General features: G+C 36.8%; 1 protein-coding gene across 1 annotated transcript in view; it reads left to right on the plus strand.

Annotated features, from left to right (window-relative positions):
- The first annotated feature begins 4,660 nt into the window (after nucleotides 1-4,660).
- The window catches only part of LOC110370215 (BAI1-associated protein 3), a 55,499-nt gene continuing 42,031 nt past the window's right edge, over nucleotides 4,661-18,128 (plus strand). The window contains 4 exon segments of the mRNA XM_064036919.1: nucleotides 4,661-4,936; nucleotides 12,904-13,257; nucleotides 14,088-14,220; nucleotides 14,222-14,290. Of these exon segments, the coding sequence (XP_063892989.1) occupies nucleotides 13,101-13,257; nucleotides 14,088-14,220; nucleotides 14,222-14,290 (359 nt within the window). The 5' untranslated portion in view covers nucleotides 4,661-4,936; nucleotides 12,904-13,100.

Below are 18,128 nucleotides of genomic sequence, written 5' to 3' on the forward strand. Positions count from 1 at the left end.
TTGGTTTATGAACTTCCCGTTTACCGCAGTTAGGGACTTATTAGTCAATGTTATTTCAATTAGTGATATTTGTTTGTATTGCTCATATTGTAGTTCGGATTATCTACGTTAATCCGATACGGATTAGCATTGGTTTGCATATTGACTGAAATTGATTTATCATTGTTATTATTGTAGATTCCTGAATCTTAAAGAAAAGTATAATCCAGTTTCAAAATACACAATACCGGAAAAAATTGTCTTAAAATAAATCAACTTATGTTTTCTTCTTTAATGATAACAGTGTTTATTACGTAGAAACAGGAAAAAATAACCTTTTGAAGCGAATACAAACCATATGTGTTAAAATCATAAAATGTTCTTAATTGCAAAGTAATGGCTCAAACAACACACAATTTAGTACCTAGTCGTTGTAGGGATCGTAGGGTAAACATTTTAAGTTGGCAGGAAGTGGGTTCTCGGCACTAATTCTAACGATCACACACTAAAATTAAAAGGCAGAAGATCTATGATGCAATAAAAACAACGATGATTTTTTTCACATGAATCAAACGACCTGTAACGTCATATCAGTTTTACGTCATTGGTTTATCATGAAAGCAAAAGGAATCACAATGCGACGAATTTCATTCATGGTTCGAAGGAATTAGAAAACAAACGTGACACAACGTGGGCTGACTAACAATCGACCATTAAAGGAAGTCGCGAATTTTACCTACATATGTGTGAGTCAAAGCATTGAACGTATTTTTTCTGCTCTTCAATATCTTGAGGAAAGACCTCAGTTCCGAATACTTGACGTGTCGTCATTACATACGTAAGATGAGATCTTATCTCAAACCAATGTTACATCTAGATTTGAAACAAATTCATTTAGGTACTTATATTCATTTTTCTATTTCAAATTCATTTATTGATGTGATTTTTGATACGTTCATGGATTGTCATCACATCATCATCAAAATAACTCTATCATTTTCATTCATGCATTCGACGACAACAAACAACTGATCCTTACCACTGCTTGTGAAAATCGGTTTGGTTCTTCTGCGGTGCAGCACAAGGCAGTAGTGGAGTGGCCGTCACTCGGCGCGCTCATTTCCGGTCGCCAATCGATAATCAGATCCATTGATGTGCACTCCGCTTAGATTGGATTTGCGACCTGTGGACATACGCCTTGCTTCGGCACGCACGCCCGCTTAACGATATCATTATCCTACTTAACCTTTTAAACTTTATTGCAATCTTTTATTACTTAACTGTTATGCATTACCTAAAATATTCCTACTTACGTAAGTCATTCATCATATCAACGATATAACTGTAAGTACTACTGTTTCTAAAACCGGGAATAATTTACCCCATCTAGATTTTTGAAAACTAGTGATATATCGGAATTAGATTCTAGGTAGATAACCAAATAAATAAGAGTAGATATTTACTCCACCATTCTAAAGTTCTCAATACCTTAAATACTTTTGAAAGTTAGTGAATCTAAGGAATGTACCAAACATAGTTTTCAACTAGGCCGCAAATATTTTTCCTGAAAGAATGCTCTCTAGATCAAAGACTAAATATATCGTTATTTATTCGGTTGTACGTTTGTAACCATTTCGATTTTGACAGTGGTAGGAATAAGTCGAAAGCTATTTCACAAACGTTCTCCGGGGACAAAGGTTGCAGTCGTGTCGAGTTCATCGTGTTTTCCTCTTATTACTTTTTATATTGAGCTGTGTGTTCTCAACATGTTCGCACTATCTACTCATTTTATCACTTGTCATGTTTGATGTGTGATAACATTCAATATGTATTTTATCGCCGAATTGTAATAAAGCTCCATGATGAAGGTTGGTCCTGTTTATTCTTTTCTATGAAGGTTTATCGCGTGTAATAATCTTCCTGTTGTTGCTTCTGACGTACAGCGCTCGAACACTCAGACTCCGTAGCTTGATGCGTATTTTATGGCGTGTGTTAATTTACGCGCTCGTAACATCAGCGTCAGTTGGTGTCTAATGACTGTGGAAGACAATCAGAAAACTATCTAATAGGTTGTTTACTCAAATGTGTACCCACATCCGACACAGACCCTTGTTGACATGGAATTTGAAACTTTGCATTATTATGACGGGCTAATTAAATTAAAAGCTTTCGCGCAAATTTTGCCAAATTATATGATGTGTACTTTGCTAACATGTGGTAAAATTTATAATTATAACTTGTATTTTAAGCAAATATGTAGATATGTATTAATGATTTATTGTTGTTTGGAATGATGACTTCAATAGTTTTGGTATGCTTAGAAGTTCTAAGTTAGAACATTCTGCTAGTAACGATAATAGCTGTCCGTATCTGCAATCGATCGAAACGGATGAAGCTACGTTCAGATTAGTTGATTAATTGGATGTTGGACTCAGTAGCTGCTGGAGCTCGATAAGGCGCAGCCGAACTAGGCACTGGCGCAAACAAAAGACGGAGACTTAAGCGAGTCAGGGGACACTGCTCGGAATAATTACCCGTCCTCTACAGATTTACTTTTTATATTATTCTGGGATTGTTTAAAATGTCGATATTATAGAATTGTTCATAAATTCATAGGTTTCTGTTTCATGTAGGAATAGCTAATGTGACATTGACGTCGTATACCTCCATTTACAGGATAAGGTGTCATCTGCGCTGTTGACACGTTGACACGAACCCTTTCGCCGGACCTGTCAACTTGACAAATTGTTCTCACCGACACTCGTCACGTGTTACATTTACATGAAATTAAGGAAAACTATGACAATATTATACCTACCAACGTTGAAGTCTATCTTTTGCGTTTTTATGATGCATATACATATTATAGGAATGTTAAAAGTTTACCTATTACCTAGTAATTTCGCTGTAAACATTTTGAGGAAAGCTAATTAATATTAAAATTATTCATTTCAAGGGAAAGCGGTATATAAATGATGACTAAATATTTTACTATATTATTTATATTCTTATTGCAGTCGAACTCATTCTATTTTTATTTTGTTTTGTATTTTTCGTTCTCGGCAGGCTACCCACCTATTTTACTGTCCAAAGAACCCTTCTAGTGTACTTAACGTCCTCTGCGCGCTCTAGTAAACATATCTTCCATTTATTTGGATCTTCAGAGGCTTAGGCTTAGCTTTGTGCTAGTGACATAGGTACGAACAAACGTTTTTGCTCTCAAATTGATTTGACCTCATAATTAGCTTTCTTAACTCAAAGTTAAAAACTTGTAACGTCAATAACATACAACGTCTTGATATATTAAGCGAAATATGAAAGTAATTTTACTTGTTTTATCGAGGGACGGCGTGGCAGTCAAAACTTTGCTAATCACCGTTCGAACGACCACTCGCTTAAGAATAAATTACCACGAGAAACTTTTACGCGAAGTAATTAAGTTAGCACAGTTAAGTTGGCACTTGGTGAATGTACCAATACGTGCTGGAAATCGGGCTAACTCCGTAAGCTAACAAGTACACGAGTGGTTCAAGTGTTGGCCAAAGTTCGCGGAATGCAGACGGAGCAGTCAGAGTCGTGAGTCGCTTAACTATGTGCGCTTGCGACACCAATTAACGCTCACAAAGAACACAAACGTACAGTTGTGTGGAGTGTGCTTTGTGCATTTACGATCGATTTTACTCAGGAATTTAATGTGCTTCATATGTTTTGTCGATTATGCAGCGATATGATAAGGTACTACTCCTATTGAATATAAAATGCCCACTACTACTTACAAATATAGCTATCTACTGGTAGAAAACTTTTCGAAAACACTAAAACTTTACATCTTCATACAGATAAGTACAATTTGTATTTGTTCCGTTCAATTTAATTTAGGTTCTTGGCACTTACTACCAGAAACGTACACCAAAACTTGATACAATTATACCCTCAACATATTCCGTTTTCCTCACACATACACAAGTCATTAAATCTTGGTATATTTCCCTGAAAGAAAGAAACGTAGCGGCTACGCGCTACACTTGCTACGCTCGCTACGCGCTACTACGCGACTATGTGCTACAAGCGTCTTGCTTGCAATTTTCACATTCAAACATAAAACTCTTGTTTGAAATATTAACATTTCGTTTTCATATTTTCAACAGAAAAGCATCTTATTCACAGTTCAAATATAATAATATTTTTTTCTATTCGTGGGTTTCTTTGTTTCTTTCAGAAGTTGTAATTTGTAAGTATGAATCGTTCAGAAAATGAAAAAGCTTTTCCTCAAAAATTACCTTTACTTATCTATTTAATTCTTCTGTATAATATACATAACAGTAAATAATGAACTTTGTTGCGTAATTGTAAAAAAGCTGTTTAATTTTACTATTACATTTTAACTTCCCACTGAACGTTACGTGAAGAAGAAATTAAGATTTTATGTTCCAGTAGCCAGTGCGATAAGCGGAATTGCCGTTATCTGCAGTTCCTAGCAGATTGCTAAAGTAAAGTCGAGGTGATGTTCTATAACAATAATTAAGCTTTGAAGCAAAGGTCAACAAATCAATAAAGTGATAGAGTTGTAAACAGAAATGAGTGATTAAAAGAGGTTTAAGATCACCTGTCGCGTACACGATCAACAGGAAGGGATCCGGGCGAGGCTCGGGCAGGACGAGCCAGAGGACGTCAGTCGCCGCCCAGCCGCCCGCCGCGCGCCACGCACCCTCGCGCCGCCGCGCCGCCCCACCACCGACTACTCGACTCACTTACGCTTCATCACGTACTGAATTCGGGTTTTGCATATTTGAGCCTCGCAAAATCAACAAATATCTCTCCCGAAATAAAAGCTTTTAAACGTCGCAAATTAAGTTCGGATATCGGAAAAAGAACTGAGATCGTTCGAAGTTTACAGAGTGCCAACGGATAGCGAAGGATTCTCCGCGCCCTCATAATGTATTTCGCTTGAGGCTAGGTAAGTTCTTAAGTAACATTAAGTGTCAACTTATATTTTGTTAATAGTTTTGTATTAAACTGTGTTTTATGTTTTGCTTAATTAAATGTTTTGTTTACAAATTCTGTTACTTTATTTTTAAATCGTAGTATATTTATTTGGCAATTGACTTTTTATATACTTATTTATGTGATGTTGTGTATTGTTGTATCTGTAATGTGTGTTGTTATTTATTTTTGTAAAATATTGATAATAAACTATTTTACCACATTTTATTCATTCATTTTAACAATCTTTTAAACCAATAGGTATATGGTAAAGTGCATAACATAAAAAGCCTTTCCTGAACCATACATAATCAACACAAAGAAAATACCCACCATACACTGCGTTCAAAACAAATAATACATTCTCTCAGCGAGGACATTTTCTTGTTTGTACTTCGCAAGTTTTCCAATGAAATTGTATAAAATACTTGTTTATATTGTATTACTTTCATGACAAGCGCGCAGTTGAACGTGCCCCGTATCTGCGATGTTCTTTAGCTTTGTCTTACAACGTAACTGTAGGTAGGTGGGGGTACACCGAAATGTGAAGGCCGGAGCATCGAGCCACTTAATTGCAGCTCTGCATTCGTTCCGCTCGGGGATGTGATTGGACACTTTAATTTGTACGTGACGGCTATAAGTCAACACGTTAACTTGTGTGACGTTTTGTGTGTTCAGACGTAGATGATTGCTTATTAACGTCCATGAAGACATGCAAACGTTTGTTATAATTAAACATTTACAAATATATAGTCTAGTTGGCCGCGAAGCTACTGTAAATATGTACCCAACGAAGGTTTTGTAAAGCTCGTTTTGAAGCTGTTGCATAAAATCGCCGATGGAACCAAAGTCCACAGCAGCGCTCTTTTAATTATTCGTCTGCCGTTTCCACTGTTGACTATTCCCATTTATGAAACACGTCGGAACGGTGACTGACTGTCGGAAAACTCGTAATTTTCGGAGCTGGACTCTCAATCTGAATTCGTGGCTAAAATTCAATTTCAATTCAAGTTACAATGGACGAGAAACGTATTCTTTATGATTACGTGTACCACAATCGGCATACGTGTCGTTTTTAGAGCGTTTATAGTATTAATAATATTATTGTAAGGTCTTAAACTAAATCTTTATAATCTTGGGATTATTCTAGAGATCTTGAGTACAGCCGTGTGGCTCAGTTTAGGTAAGATGGTACTAAATTAGATACTGCGGTTGAACCTCATTATGTTTCTGAAGTGGGTGAGAAGCGAGTTAGGTTAGTATTTATATACGAGCAATATACTCACTGTTCAATTACCACATTTGTAAATGAACTGGGATTTTCAGCACACTCTTGAAACTACAGCAAAATGTTAGTTCTTATAGAAGATGTCGTGTTTCTTAACTCTGCCTAAAGTTGTAAAGCAAATAATGAACTGCAAAGTACTCTTAAGACAATATTGTAGCACTATTCAGATTCATACATATAATGTTATGGCAGATAAAGTTCAATTCCATACGGTTATCTTAACGTTACGAATTTAAATCATGAAACTAGACTTACTAAAATATAGCGGTCGATCTATAAATATAAGTACCCAATCTTATTTATATGCCACCATCTGGCACCTGAAATTAGTTGTTGTTAAATGTTTAGGAGAGCAAAGTATTAAATAGATTAAACTGTAATAAACATCGAGAATTAGGTACTCAAAATGTTCGATTAAGATTTTTATATTCTAGCTAAAACACCGGCGACGAAGTGCGTTCCCGAATACGTTTTAATAAGTCAATTTTCATCGGAATTACTTTACATAGGTTTAAAAATCAACTTTTAACGGAACATGGGTTGTCTTATTTTGACAATTAGTGCTGCGCTTGCCTTCCGACAAGACTCACGCGACAGTCTTCAAAGCAGGCAATTACGTAAAAATATTCTAGAAGATCTTTTATACAGCAGCGAAACAGGCATTACGCTTGCTAAAAGTGCTCCCACTACACCGCAGACTTTACGTGTGTTATGTAAAATACTCAGCTCTTCTCGGAACAACGTCTTGTAACTTCATTAGTGTATCCGACCTAACCTATAAGAAATGTACGAAGACTTTTTAAATCTTTGACAAGAAATGCCCAAGATTTTCATAAAAGAGGACGACATTCTTTTTGTCTCGGCCGAAGAATTATGTCATCCGACTTTTTGTTTAGGGCTAAGCGACATGATATTATATTTTTCAAGAAATATTTTTTAATCACGTTTCAGTATTTTTCTTCGTATCGTAAAGGCTAAGATTTATTCGGTAATCTTCGGCAAAATCCTACAGGATATTTTCATTTCATGTAATCTAATTTTCTTTTCCTTATGGGATTTTGACGAATTAAGTTTCGACAGTTTCTGTTTGTATGATTCCTGCGTGGGCGTGCTTTTCGTCAGTTGGGAGTTAGCAAAATATTATATGTACGTAGAAATAAGTAATTTTGGACCCGCATAGTTACTTAAGTTGTTCTTTCTTCTAAGTTCATATTATGGCGTACGCTGTTGATGTATTCTCGAGTGTTCTCTTATTTTAATCACAATAAATATTTCCGTTAATACAAAAGTGATCTTAATATTTTGTAGTATGGTTTTGACATAACGTTGTTGTGAAATATTGCTTCATCATTTGATTGATCACGTAATTAACTGGCGAGTTAGTGGCGGCCCATTACAAGTGGTCCACTTGAACTTGTGCTGTAATTTATCAACACAATTGCTATATTACGAAGTAGGAAACTCATTAGGTAACCAGCGCAAGCTACAAAACTGCGACTACATGTCACGAACCAGCAATGTCCCCTTATGTTTTACGATTTTGCATAAAGGAAACTAGACCCTAGAGCAGAAACTATCTTATAATGAGTATCAGACAATTTGAGCACTAGAATGAATTTATGCAAGAACCTCAAAATGTAAGATCCTTACTGAAGGATCCATAGTATACATAAATTAGGAGATTTTTATAAGCAGGTATGTTCATCGTCAACGGACCGTCACTTAGTGTCAGTGAGGCGAGGGCAAAAGCAAGCCTTAAAATATTTATCCTTAAAAATAAATTGCAAAAGTCTGTCTGTTTATTGCTCTCTTAAGCCAAATTGACTGTTGAATGATTCTAGTGGTTGGTACACAAGATAGCCTGCCTGAGAAAGATCAAATTCCACATTTTACCTAGTTTCGGGAAGTGGTTTTCCCGGGACGTGGAGGAAACTGCGAAGAACAGCTAGTAATAAATAAAACTTAAACGTTGAAATATGGCAATTTTAAATAAAATCCAGTTTAGATGACATTTAAAGCACCTAAACCGAATGAAAAAGAGGCAGAGGAGATGGACGTCGCAATTTACATGAAAGTTTATTTGCCAAGTCTGCGTCCGACGCGAAGTAGAAGCTTTAATTAAACGAACCACAGGAAGACCCAGCTGACTCAAAAGATTATTTTGTAATTTATTTTATTAATATATTTGTATTCAGTTGTGCTGTTACCGTTTCCTTTTTTCACGGAGTTTCTTTTATTTTTGGCGTGAAACTCGATGTGGTTGTGAATGAACATCAGTCCCGCGGTAAATCATTTTATTCTATTTTGCTTTCACTCTGTGAGGGTCGGCTTTGAATCGGACCACATGATTCTGCATAAATGTGTTCTCAGTCCTTATGGAAATTACTATTTTCAGCTATTTTGGCCTCATTACAATTTAGTCTTAATCCAAATCAACTTAACTTTTCCCCAGCCTTATATCATTACTACCGGAGTGTTTTTCGAAGCAATTACGAAGCGGCCTTTGTTTACTGCACCTGCATTTACTGATAATTAATTTGTTGTGCTCCAATTTACATGAGCGAGGCGAGTATTGTTTTTGACGGACAAATAAATAATGTGTGTTCATTCACGAGTGTCAACAAAAGAGTGTTACCACAAATGTTGAAGTGTAATTAAATTGAATTGTATTTACGGGTACGTGTCAAATAGTCTGAAAAATATAATGACTGTCCATTTATACAGTCATCTCATAAAATGTGACCCTCTTAGCTCAGAGTTCTAAAGTCCCTCTAAATATTATAACAGTTTCACCTCCATAAGGTTTTAATAAGTGTCAAAAAATTAAACTGTATTACTGTTTAAGAGAAGTATTTGAACTATTCATTCCACAACTCATGCAAGATATATATAGACTTCAGAGGACATAAAGACGAGCTGTGGACATGTTTTGGAGGAAACGCACAATGTAGCGATAACACTGGTGCCTTTTCATCCCGGTTATCCTGAAAGCCGACCTCAGTATAGTTGGTAATAGGCTAGGCCTGATCGCGATGGTTGATTAGACAGAACCATCTTTTAATGAGATGTAATCGCGAATTAACCTATTCATATTCAGTCAGGGTTGATTTTAAAGGTAGCAGACACACAAATTGATCTTTCATTGCTTTAATCTAAATGAATAATTAATGAAGTCGAATTAAGTAACAAATTAAAGCGTTCAAATATTTCAATGTAAACGCTTAGCAAGCATTATCTTCAATGCGTTGAATCGCTTGGAGTTACGTTTCCGAAGCACACCTTCGTTTTGTTTTACGTAATAATTAATTCTATTGTTCGATCCACGGTTCTGAGAATGACAATTTCGTTACCTGTACGAAGTGTAGGTCCTTTCTCACGAAATTGTATTATAAATGGGAAAATAAATTTTGAATGTTACAGGAAAACAACCTGAGATTGAATAGTAGAGATTTATTTTGTGGATCATTTCAGAGTTGGTATTTGTGCCAGATTTATTTTTGAAATTGCAAATGTCGATTTTCTTCCTGACTTTAGAGAAGAAAAATGGGACAAAGATTGATAAAGACCATTGCTTTTCTTACAATTTGTTGAAATTCGGTCGAACAATATTTTCGATGCTGCTTTATTGATGCTGATTAAGTAAAAATGAATTTATGAATTCCAATTACAGAAATTCCTGCAAACAATTAATTGAAAGAGAGAGTCGGCCCACTCTGTCCAGCTTTCAGTATGTTTTATAAAATTGAATATTTTCATTGAATAAATCCAATATCAACTTTAAATGAAGTTTGAAAATCGTTTGTACCTACAGCTTCATGATAATATACTTAGGTGTAAAAATAAATAGATACATTTTTTTTTTTTAATATATACTTCTGTCTATACAATAGTTACAAAGATGAGTAAGATTGTTGATTGACCGTGATAATCTCAGGAGCATTTAGTATGAGGCAGAAAATGTATTAGTCAAAGCTACTCTGATCGTTTTAGAAAAGTTTTATCTTAAACTTTCCAGGTAAAATAGACATTTTACGAATGTTGGTAACCAGATAATTATATAATGGAAAATAGCTTGCACTATGTATCACACACTGAATTTAATAAGAATAAATTCACAAAAATACTTGGAATGTTTTCGATTACAAAAACAAACAAGACAAGAGTTACTTTAGTCTGAAATATTTAAATTTAATTAAAATACTTCTCACAAACACGTCGCATACCAAAATTCTAGGTGTGAATTTTTGATAAAAACCTCATTTTAACGAAATTAAAGGCGGGCAAGCTGAGAGTGGCCCCGAGGGAACAACGCAGCCATCTGGGGGCCCGCCTTAATTTGTTCATTAACCCTTAAACAGGAGGCGACCTATTTGCAAAATTCGCGCTTTTGTCCACACTGCGCCTTTCCAAACTAACATAATAACTTTTGATTTAGCCTTTCTGTGCTGATCTTTAGTAGTTGGCCCTAACTATGCGACGGGAATATTAATCTTTTTATAGATTTATTTGTGCTTATGAAACACGTTTTCATTAAGAATAAATAATTTAGAGCTAAATTAGTTTTATTTCAATTGCTTCGTACCCCGTTAAGCAAAGCACATAAAGCTACAATATATCGATTTAATATAATAAATGGTTATACCTGGATGAAATTGAAAATTGCAACAAGGTACAACGAGACATATCTAGGTTAAAGAATTTAGGTACCTAGTCATACAAATAAACAGCCTTCTAGTTTCATCCAAAAATTCAAAAATTCTTAAGGATTAAATCTGAAAAGTTATCTATCCTCAGGAGTAATGGATTTGATGTTAAAGACGCAATTTCCTTAAGTTGATTCATTTATAATTCAAATACTTGAGTCTAACTTTTAATAAAAGTATCGAATGCGAGCGATCACTATGCCATCGCGCTATTACAAGGCTATTGATTTTACTTAATTGCTTATCATCTTCGATTTAGCTTCCGAGATTTGTGAATTATTGAATATTTGCACAAGTTTGAGTACCAACAGTGTTGTTGATTATATTTGAGATGAATTGGGGAATAATCGACCTAGTAACCATTGGATGTGGGAAGGAAACGTACCGGTCGTCGCTCGTAATAGTGTGGTCCGTTTAAACAAAGCCCTGCCTAATCAAACCCCAGTAGGCCGTATTGTAGCTTGCTCTAGCCGGGGTCAATTCCCAATATTGTAAGTACTGAGGAGGCGGGATTATGGCCGAGCTTCAGGATCCTAACATAATAGATTCACTGCTAGTAACTGGCCGCAAACATGCCCTGAACCTCCTTGCTTATTTACTCAAGTTTGGCAATCGTAGTTGTTTGAAACGACATTTTCAGCCTCAATTACATAATTCTGGCCAAAAGCCCAATCTTAATTGTGAAAAGCTTGTTATTTCAATTTCCGAAGACTTGTACCTATTTATAAAAAGATTAGTAGGTAACTGTTGTTGTGGAAAATATTGTTTTCCTTTGTATTCATTTTATCGCAACAGTAGAAATTAATCTAAACAAACCTTTACAGAACAGACGCTGGCCGGAGGGTAAATAATGAATTTTCTCAATAAAAAATCTTATAGTGTCCATAAAATGTAACAAAAGGCATCTTTTGAGAAAATCCCCGCAATCGTAAAATGTTTATAGCTTAAATTTATTACCTGAAAATATTGAAGGTTGCCTTTAATATTTGATATTTACCAGATTCCTGGAATGAATGATTCCTTGAATTTCGGGTTGAAGATACCTGGCAATTGGTCCAATACTTAATCGAATATTTTTACTAACATTTTAGAATATAAGGCGAAAGTTTAATTGGACTTCAAGAGGCTTGACATTTCCATATTAGAGCTCCGTACATTGCAGTCTGAACAATCGGCTGACAGCGTATTCTGCTAGCCTTTAATCAAATATTATTCTGCTTACTGAGTAGATAAAATGTTAAATTTAAAATCTATGACATTATATATGATTTGTACGCGACTGGGATACGTGATTGTATCCGGTAGTGTTGTGTTTTCCAATACAAACATTATCTAATGCTTTTATGTGCTGATCTCGACGTCCGCTGTCCGTTGCCTACATACGAGGAGAGTACTGGGAATATTAGAAAATAAATCCATTTATGTAATGTCCCTTCCTTTTATTTATGTTTGAAGAAGAAACTTCTAGAAATATTACTCTTTTATATAATAGGCACTGAAAGGTATAGTTTTCATTAAAGAAAGCTGTACCTCTGTTGTGTTATTACTTGTATCACAAATATGTACAAGTCCGACATGATGAGGCTATGTCCGACACCGACCTCGCCCTCAAACAATTGTTGTGTAGACAATGCCTCTGTTCTGTAGGAAGACGTGCAGATTTTATAATAATGGACAGCAATATCCCTTCGTGTCCATATTTCAATAATGCTGTTCACTGTTTGACGGGGTTGGCAACCTGACATTGTCTCCTATTAACCCGGTGCAATATTACCAAGTCTGAATGTCGTTATTCGAACTACGCAATTGTGTCATCCGTTTCCAAAGTCTTTCGGCTTAATTGAAAGTCGGTTAGAGAGAGAAGCTCGTCCTGACGTAAAAGGATTAACAGTTATTTCAGAAATTCAGTTCGTGTTGTCAATGTTCACGTATGTTTTGTTTTCTTTGCAGGTGAAGTGTGGACTACATCTGGACTGGTGCGACGATGAGTTAATCCGTGAACGTTTCCGACGGTACTGTGTATTGAGATGAGTGCTACGTGTAATTGACTGGATAGAAGTTGAATGAAATGAGTGTTGCAATAAATTGACTGATCAGTGCATGGTTTCAAATGAGTGCTTTGTTCAACTGAGTGGTGTACCGCAGCCATGAGTTTCCTGACGTCGCTGGGTCAGTATGTGGCGGGCGTGGCGGACAGCGTGGCGGGGCTGGCGCTGTCGCCACGCCGCGCGCCGCCCTCCCGTCATCGCTCCGCCGAGGAGTCGCAGGCGCACCCGCCGCCACCATCTACAGCTACCATGAGAGGTAATTGAGTCATCATAACTAGCTTTTGATACACTGAATATTAAAATTAACAATTTATTTCCTGTAATTGGAATAGTTAATACAAACACTAAAGCTCGCCGTTTGAAGCCACTCCACATAATGAAGTACTTTAAAATAAGTCTCAGTATCTATTCAAAATGTATGTAGGTATACTTAAACTTTTTATTTGTTATTCTTGAACAAAAACTCATTAAAATGTTAGGTAATATAGACACGAGTTTCGGTAGTATACTTATTACGAAGGGTTCGTAATTTTCATGTCGAACGCACATACTTTGCATTTTTCATTGATCAACTAAATAAAGGATAATTTAAAAATGTTGACTGAACGTAAGACTCTGTACTGGATAATGTAATAAGTTCCGTGTTTGTTTATTCCTGGCAAACTTTGAAAACGGAAGCAGTTTTAGAAGCTGAGGAATTCTTAAAGACTTCAAAAGTTAAAGTGTGCCAGATTTGAAAGTGTGTCGTCATAAAATTTTGTTCTTGCAAGATTGTAACTTTGAAAGAAAATTTTGAACTTGGTAAAAGTGTTTGTCCTTAAGTACCTACTAGAGATTTCTGTCAAACGCAAAATCGTTTGGACAATTAACGAGACGATTTTCGTACGAATAGGAATTACATTTATATGAGAGGTGTGAAAGAAGGTGTCAGTTCTTTTACTGACTTTAGCCCTTAACGTTTCAAGGCCGCGGTAACTTTAATTGAACAATTCAATAGCACCAGACATTTATTCGCATGCTTAAGTTAGATTGTACTTATCACTCGGTGGTTTGAAACCGGTTTTAAAACCATTTTACTCTTCGTAGGGTTTCCTCGCGTGGTACCAACGGAAGGAGCATCAGCACTGAGTGCGAGGCGCCGCACGCTGGACTGCCTGGCGCCCGCGCCTCCACCTCGCCGTGGAGGGTCACTGCGCGTGCCTCGCAACCAGCAGCCGCCGGAAACCCACCATGGCATTCTGCAAACGACGCCTCTCTTGGCCTGAAGTTGACAACTCTGTCAATTCTGGGTAAGTGAAACCTCTGCATTTCATAAAATAAAACCAACACTTCCAAGTGATCCTCAATAGCACGCCATTTTCGGACCTAAATCGAATTTTGAAGGTAAAATTTTCAAGTTGCCAATGATTAGCTAAATCTTTGAGATTTGGTTCTTGCCGCCGCTCAACAAAGGCTATCAAGACAAATAATGATATTGGGGAAATCACAGGCTCTCGAAGGATATTAACGTGTTCCCAAGGCGAGGGGAATTGCAAATTAGCGGTAACTCCTCACGGCCCTGAGACGAAACATGTCACGAATAGAGATTAGATGTCCCCTAAACCAAATACTTGAGAACGTATTTTAGGTAAACACCAGCTGTCGGAGTAGTTTTTATTACGTTTGTCCAAAAGACGCAATTTTATGTAAAGCTTGAATGATCGTGAACAATAAATTGAAATTACGTGCAATGAACCTTTATAAAAGGCTTTCTTTTGTGCGTCCTTCAAAGGCTTAGAGCATCACGACACTCGCAATACATATTAATTCTAAGAAATTCATTGTGTTAAATAAGATGTGAGAGATGTGATGTCGTTAGATGAATTGACTCGCAGCACGAGCCCCATTTGGAAGTAAAGAAAACATGATTAAACCAGCAGGTGTCTTATTTATGCTTTCATTTGATATTAAAGTTATATGGTATTTTTAAGGCTTTATGATTTGGATGTATTACATATCTAGCCATTAAACTTGAATATTAACGAAACCAGTAGATTGGCATTTACTTTAATAGTTTATCTAAAATTTCAATACTTAGCAGCGTATCTCTAGTAAAATCCATTAGGCACTCCGACTAGTCCATATGGTTCACAGGAAATTTTATTCATTAGCTCGTTGATAAGGTTTATCAGTCCTGCGATTCTATAAAATTCGATCAACAACTCGCATTTCACTTCGATTCGTAATGTCATTTCATACTTTAGGGAGGTAGGGAGGGATGGGCACTTTTCACATTTATTGCATAAAAAATTCAGATTTTACAGATAATCAACTTTTATTGTCATTTCTTATGTTTGGCTAGATAAAATCAAAGAGCTATCCTAAAAATTACAATCAGTTTCAACATTACGAGATATTTAAACGGTTTCAATAAAACCGTCGACACGTCAAAATTTTGTTTAGTCTGACATGCTTTAGTTGGTACTTACGTAGTGTTTAAAGTTACTTTTGCTTTTATAGGGTTTATCGTTTATAACATTTTGTCATAATAATTGCCTACTTTTTGGGTCGGGGTTTTTAAAATTTATAATTTTATTTTATTTTATGGTTTTAAAGGAGCTCCTTAATTTTCCTTCTTTTTATGATGGGTTCGCTATATGCGATCTCAGCCAAAGGAAGCTGTTTAACAATCCTCATGACAAACTGGCTCTGGGAGAATTGCACAGATTGAGAAACAATAAAGATGGACCTTTGTTGATCCAGGGTTATATATCATTCTAGGGTTTCATCCGCCACATCCCATTTCCAGCATTAGGTTCTCGTCAATTAGAAACATGAAGAAAACTAGTCAAGACAAATTAAACGAGCCCAAACTCGATGGGTTTACTAAAAGGCAGTTCAGGGTTACGTCTCCTATCTTCGTGTCCTAACAGCAGACCAGCTCAGTGGTTCCAGAAGACATTAGTATTTCAAATTTTAGATCCCACATATGCTTGCAAGTAAACTGAGCGTGTAACATTCCTATCACACCTAACAAACGAGCTGATGACCTTGAAGACCTGAACCGATTTCCACCAAACATAGCTAAGAACACTCCCGAATGACATTCCTTTTAAACAAAAAAAACCGCATTACAATCGGATCATCCGTTTGGGAGCTACGATGCCACATACACACACACACAGACACGTCAAACTTATAACACCCCGTCGTTTTTGCGTCGGGGTTAAAAGAATGGTTTGCGACGGGAAATTCTTAAAGATTTAATATAACGAGCAATACAAGAGGTATCAAAAGGTTAAAAATAAAATTAACAGCTGATAAATATGGAGTCCCTAGATCAAGTTGGCAACGGTACCTGAAACAAGATTCTATAAAGGATTTTAGCGCAGATTTATAACCTCACAAATTTTCACTGAAGAAGAAGAACAAAAATTTACAAATTATACATTACATGGTATGTCCAAGCCTCCCTACCATAGGGAGCATTGGACACTTTTGACTTAGTTTATAAAAAAAAATCGGTAAAAAAACTTAACTAAAACGGTTTTATCTTATGTGCACTGAAAACTAGAAAATAAAAAATAGTTACTTACCTGTCAACCTACGGTGGTCCCGGTCATATTAGACTAAAATAAAACGTGGGGCCCATAAACTATTGCTGTAGTACCTCTTCTAGAGGTATAATAGGTGTGGATTGCATCGACTTACTATAATCGTAACTGGAGATTTTGACAATCAATCATTAATAATAGAAAATACACATACCTTTCATTAGTTTCTCTTTATAACGATCCGAAACCGCAACAAAATATTTAAGTACTTTTACGAGTGTTTGTTCTTGACAACTCACAGAAATGACAGAAAGTCTATGGATGAACACCGTTACCAGTCGGTAACGTAAACTACCCAATAAAACTATGATCAAATCAGAATAAAAGGACCCCTTTTATTCTGATTTCATCATCTCCCAACTGCCCATCTCCCCTACCTCCCTATAGATAGACAGATTTTGGCAGATCTGTCAAAATCTCGACTTTAATTTAGTTCAACTTGTCAACACGCTCGATAGTGAAGCGCTAGTGTAGTTTGACAATGTCAATCACGAAACTTTAAGGTAGAATTCCGTGGGTCGCGATTGTCGCAGCCGCGCGCGACAAAGTCAACCTATGAAAATGTATGGCACCGCTGCCGAGGGCCGCGACAGTCGCGCGAGGACGACGAATTTCGTGAGCCGCTCGCGGCCGTACGCTTCTCAACATGGTCTAGCGCTTAATAACATCTATAGAATTTTAGTAAAACCAGAATTAAATTGTTGACAATGCCGCGAGCAGCTTACGAAATTCGTCGGCCGCGCGCGACTGTCACGGGCCTCGGCAACGGTGCCATACATTTTCATAGGTTGACTATTGTCGCGTCCACGGAATTCCACCTTTAGATCGAAGTCGAAGTGAGAGTGATGTCGAAGTGAGTTGTGATATTTTATAGAATCGACATGCAGTGCGGAGCGGCAACTGCCAGCGCTCGTCAGATGAGTTTATGTGGCGTTATAAAGCCAGCCTTATTTCGAGTTACAAAGTTTTTGTGCGAAGTCGTCCCTCGCATTAGCTCGGTAGTGTCTGACATAAGTTGACACGAGAGGTTTTCAATTAGATAAAAGCTGGCAACAGTGGTGCGATGATTGCGAAGTAAAAGGCGCGGGATGAGGGGTAGTGCGTACTTGCGTAGGTGACGTGGGATGGGGAGGGGACACGTGCAAGGACGTGCAACAGGTCGCCCGCTGACCTACTTACAATAACATTATTAATCACTGAATATGTTTATTGATTTGCGACATGATTTATGTACGTATCTACGTAAGCTATATTGAATAGAACATATTATGAGCTTCAGAAAAGTGACTTGACATGAAAGGGAGTTGTCCAAAAGCCTATCTCGTTTTTTTTTCAACACTTTCATGAAGTTAGCATTTTGGCTTGACCTGGCAGATGTCCCTGGGCTTGAGAACAGTTGTCGTGGCCGAAATCCAGCCTACAAAGCGCCATTATATTACAAGGTACGCATCGGCATAGGTAGGTAAAATAATTTCCAAAACACAAAGGGATCGACGGTTTCTGTTTCGTGATTGGCTTCGACGGCTCACAAGAC

Source organism: Helicoverpa armigera, chromosome 11 (genome assembly GCF_030705265.1).
Source record: "Helicoverpa armigera isolate CAAS_96S chromosome 11, ASM3070526v1, whole genome shotgun sequence".
NCBI classification, from domain to species: Eukaryota; Metazoa; Arthropoda; class Insecta; order Lepidoptera; family Noctuidae; genus Helicoverpa; species Helicoverpa armigera.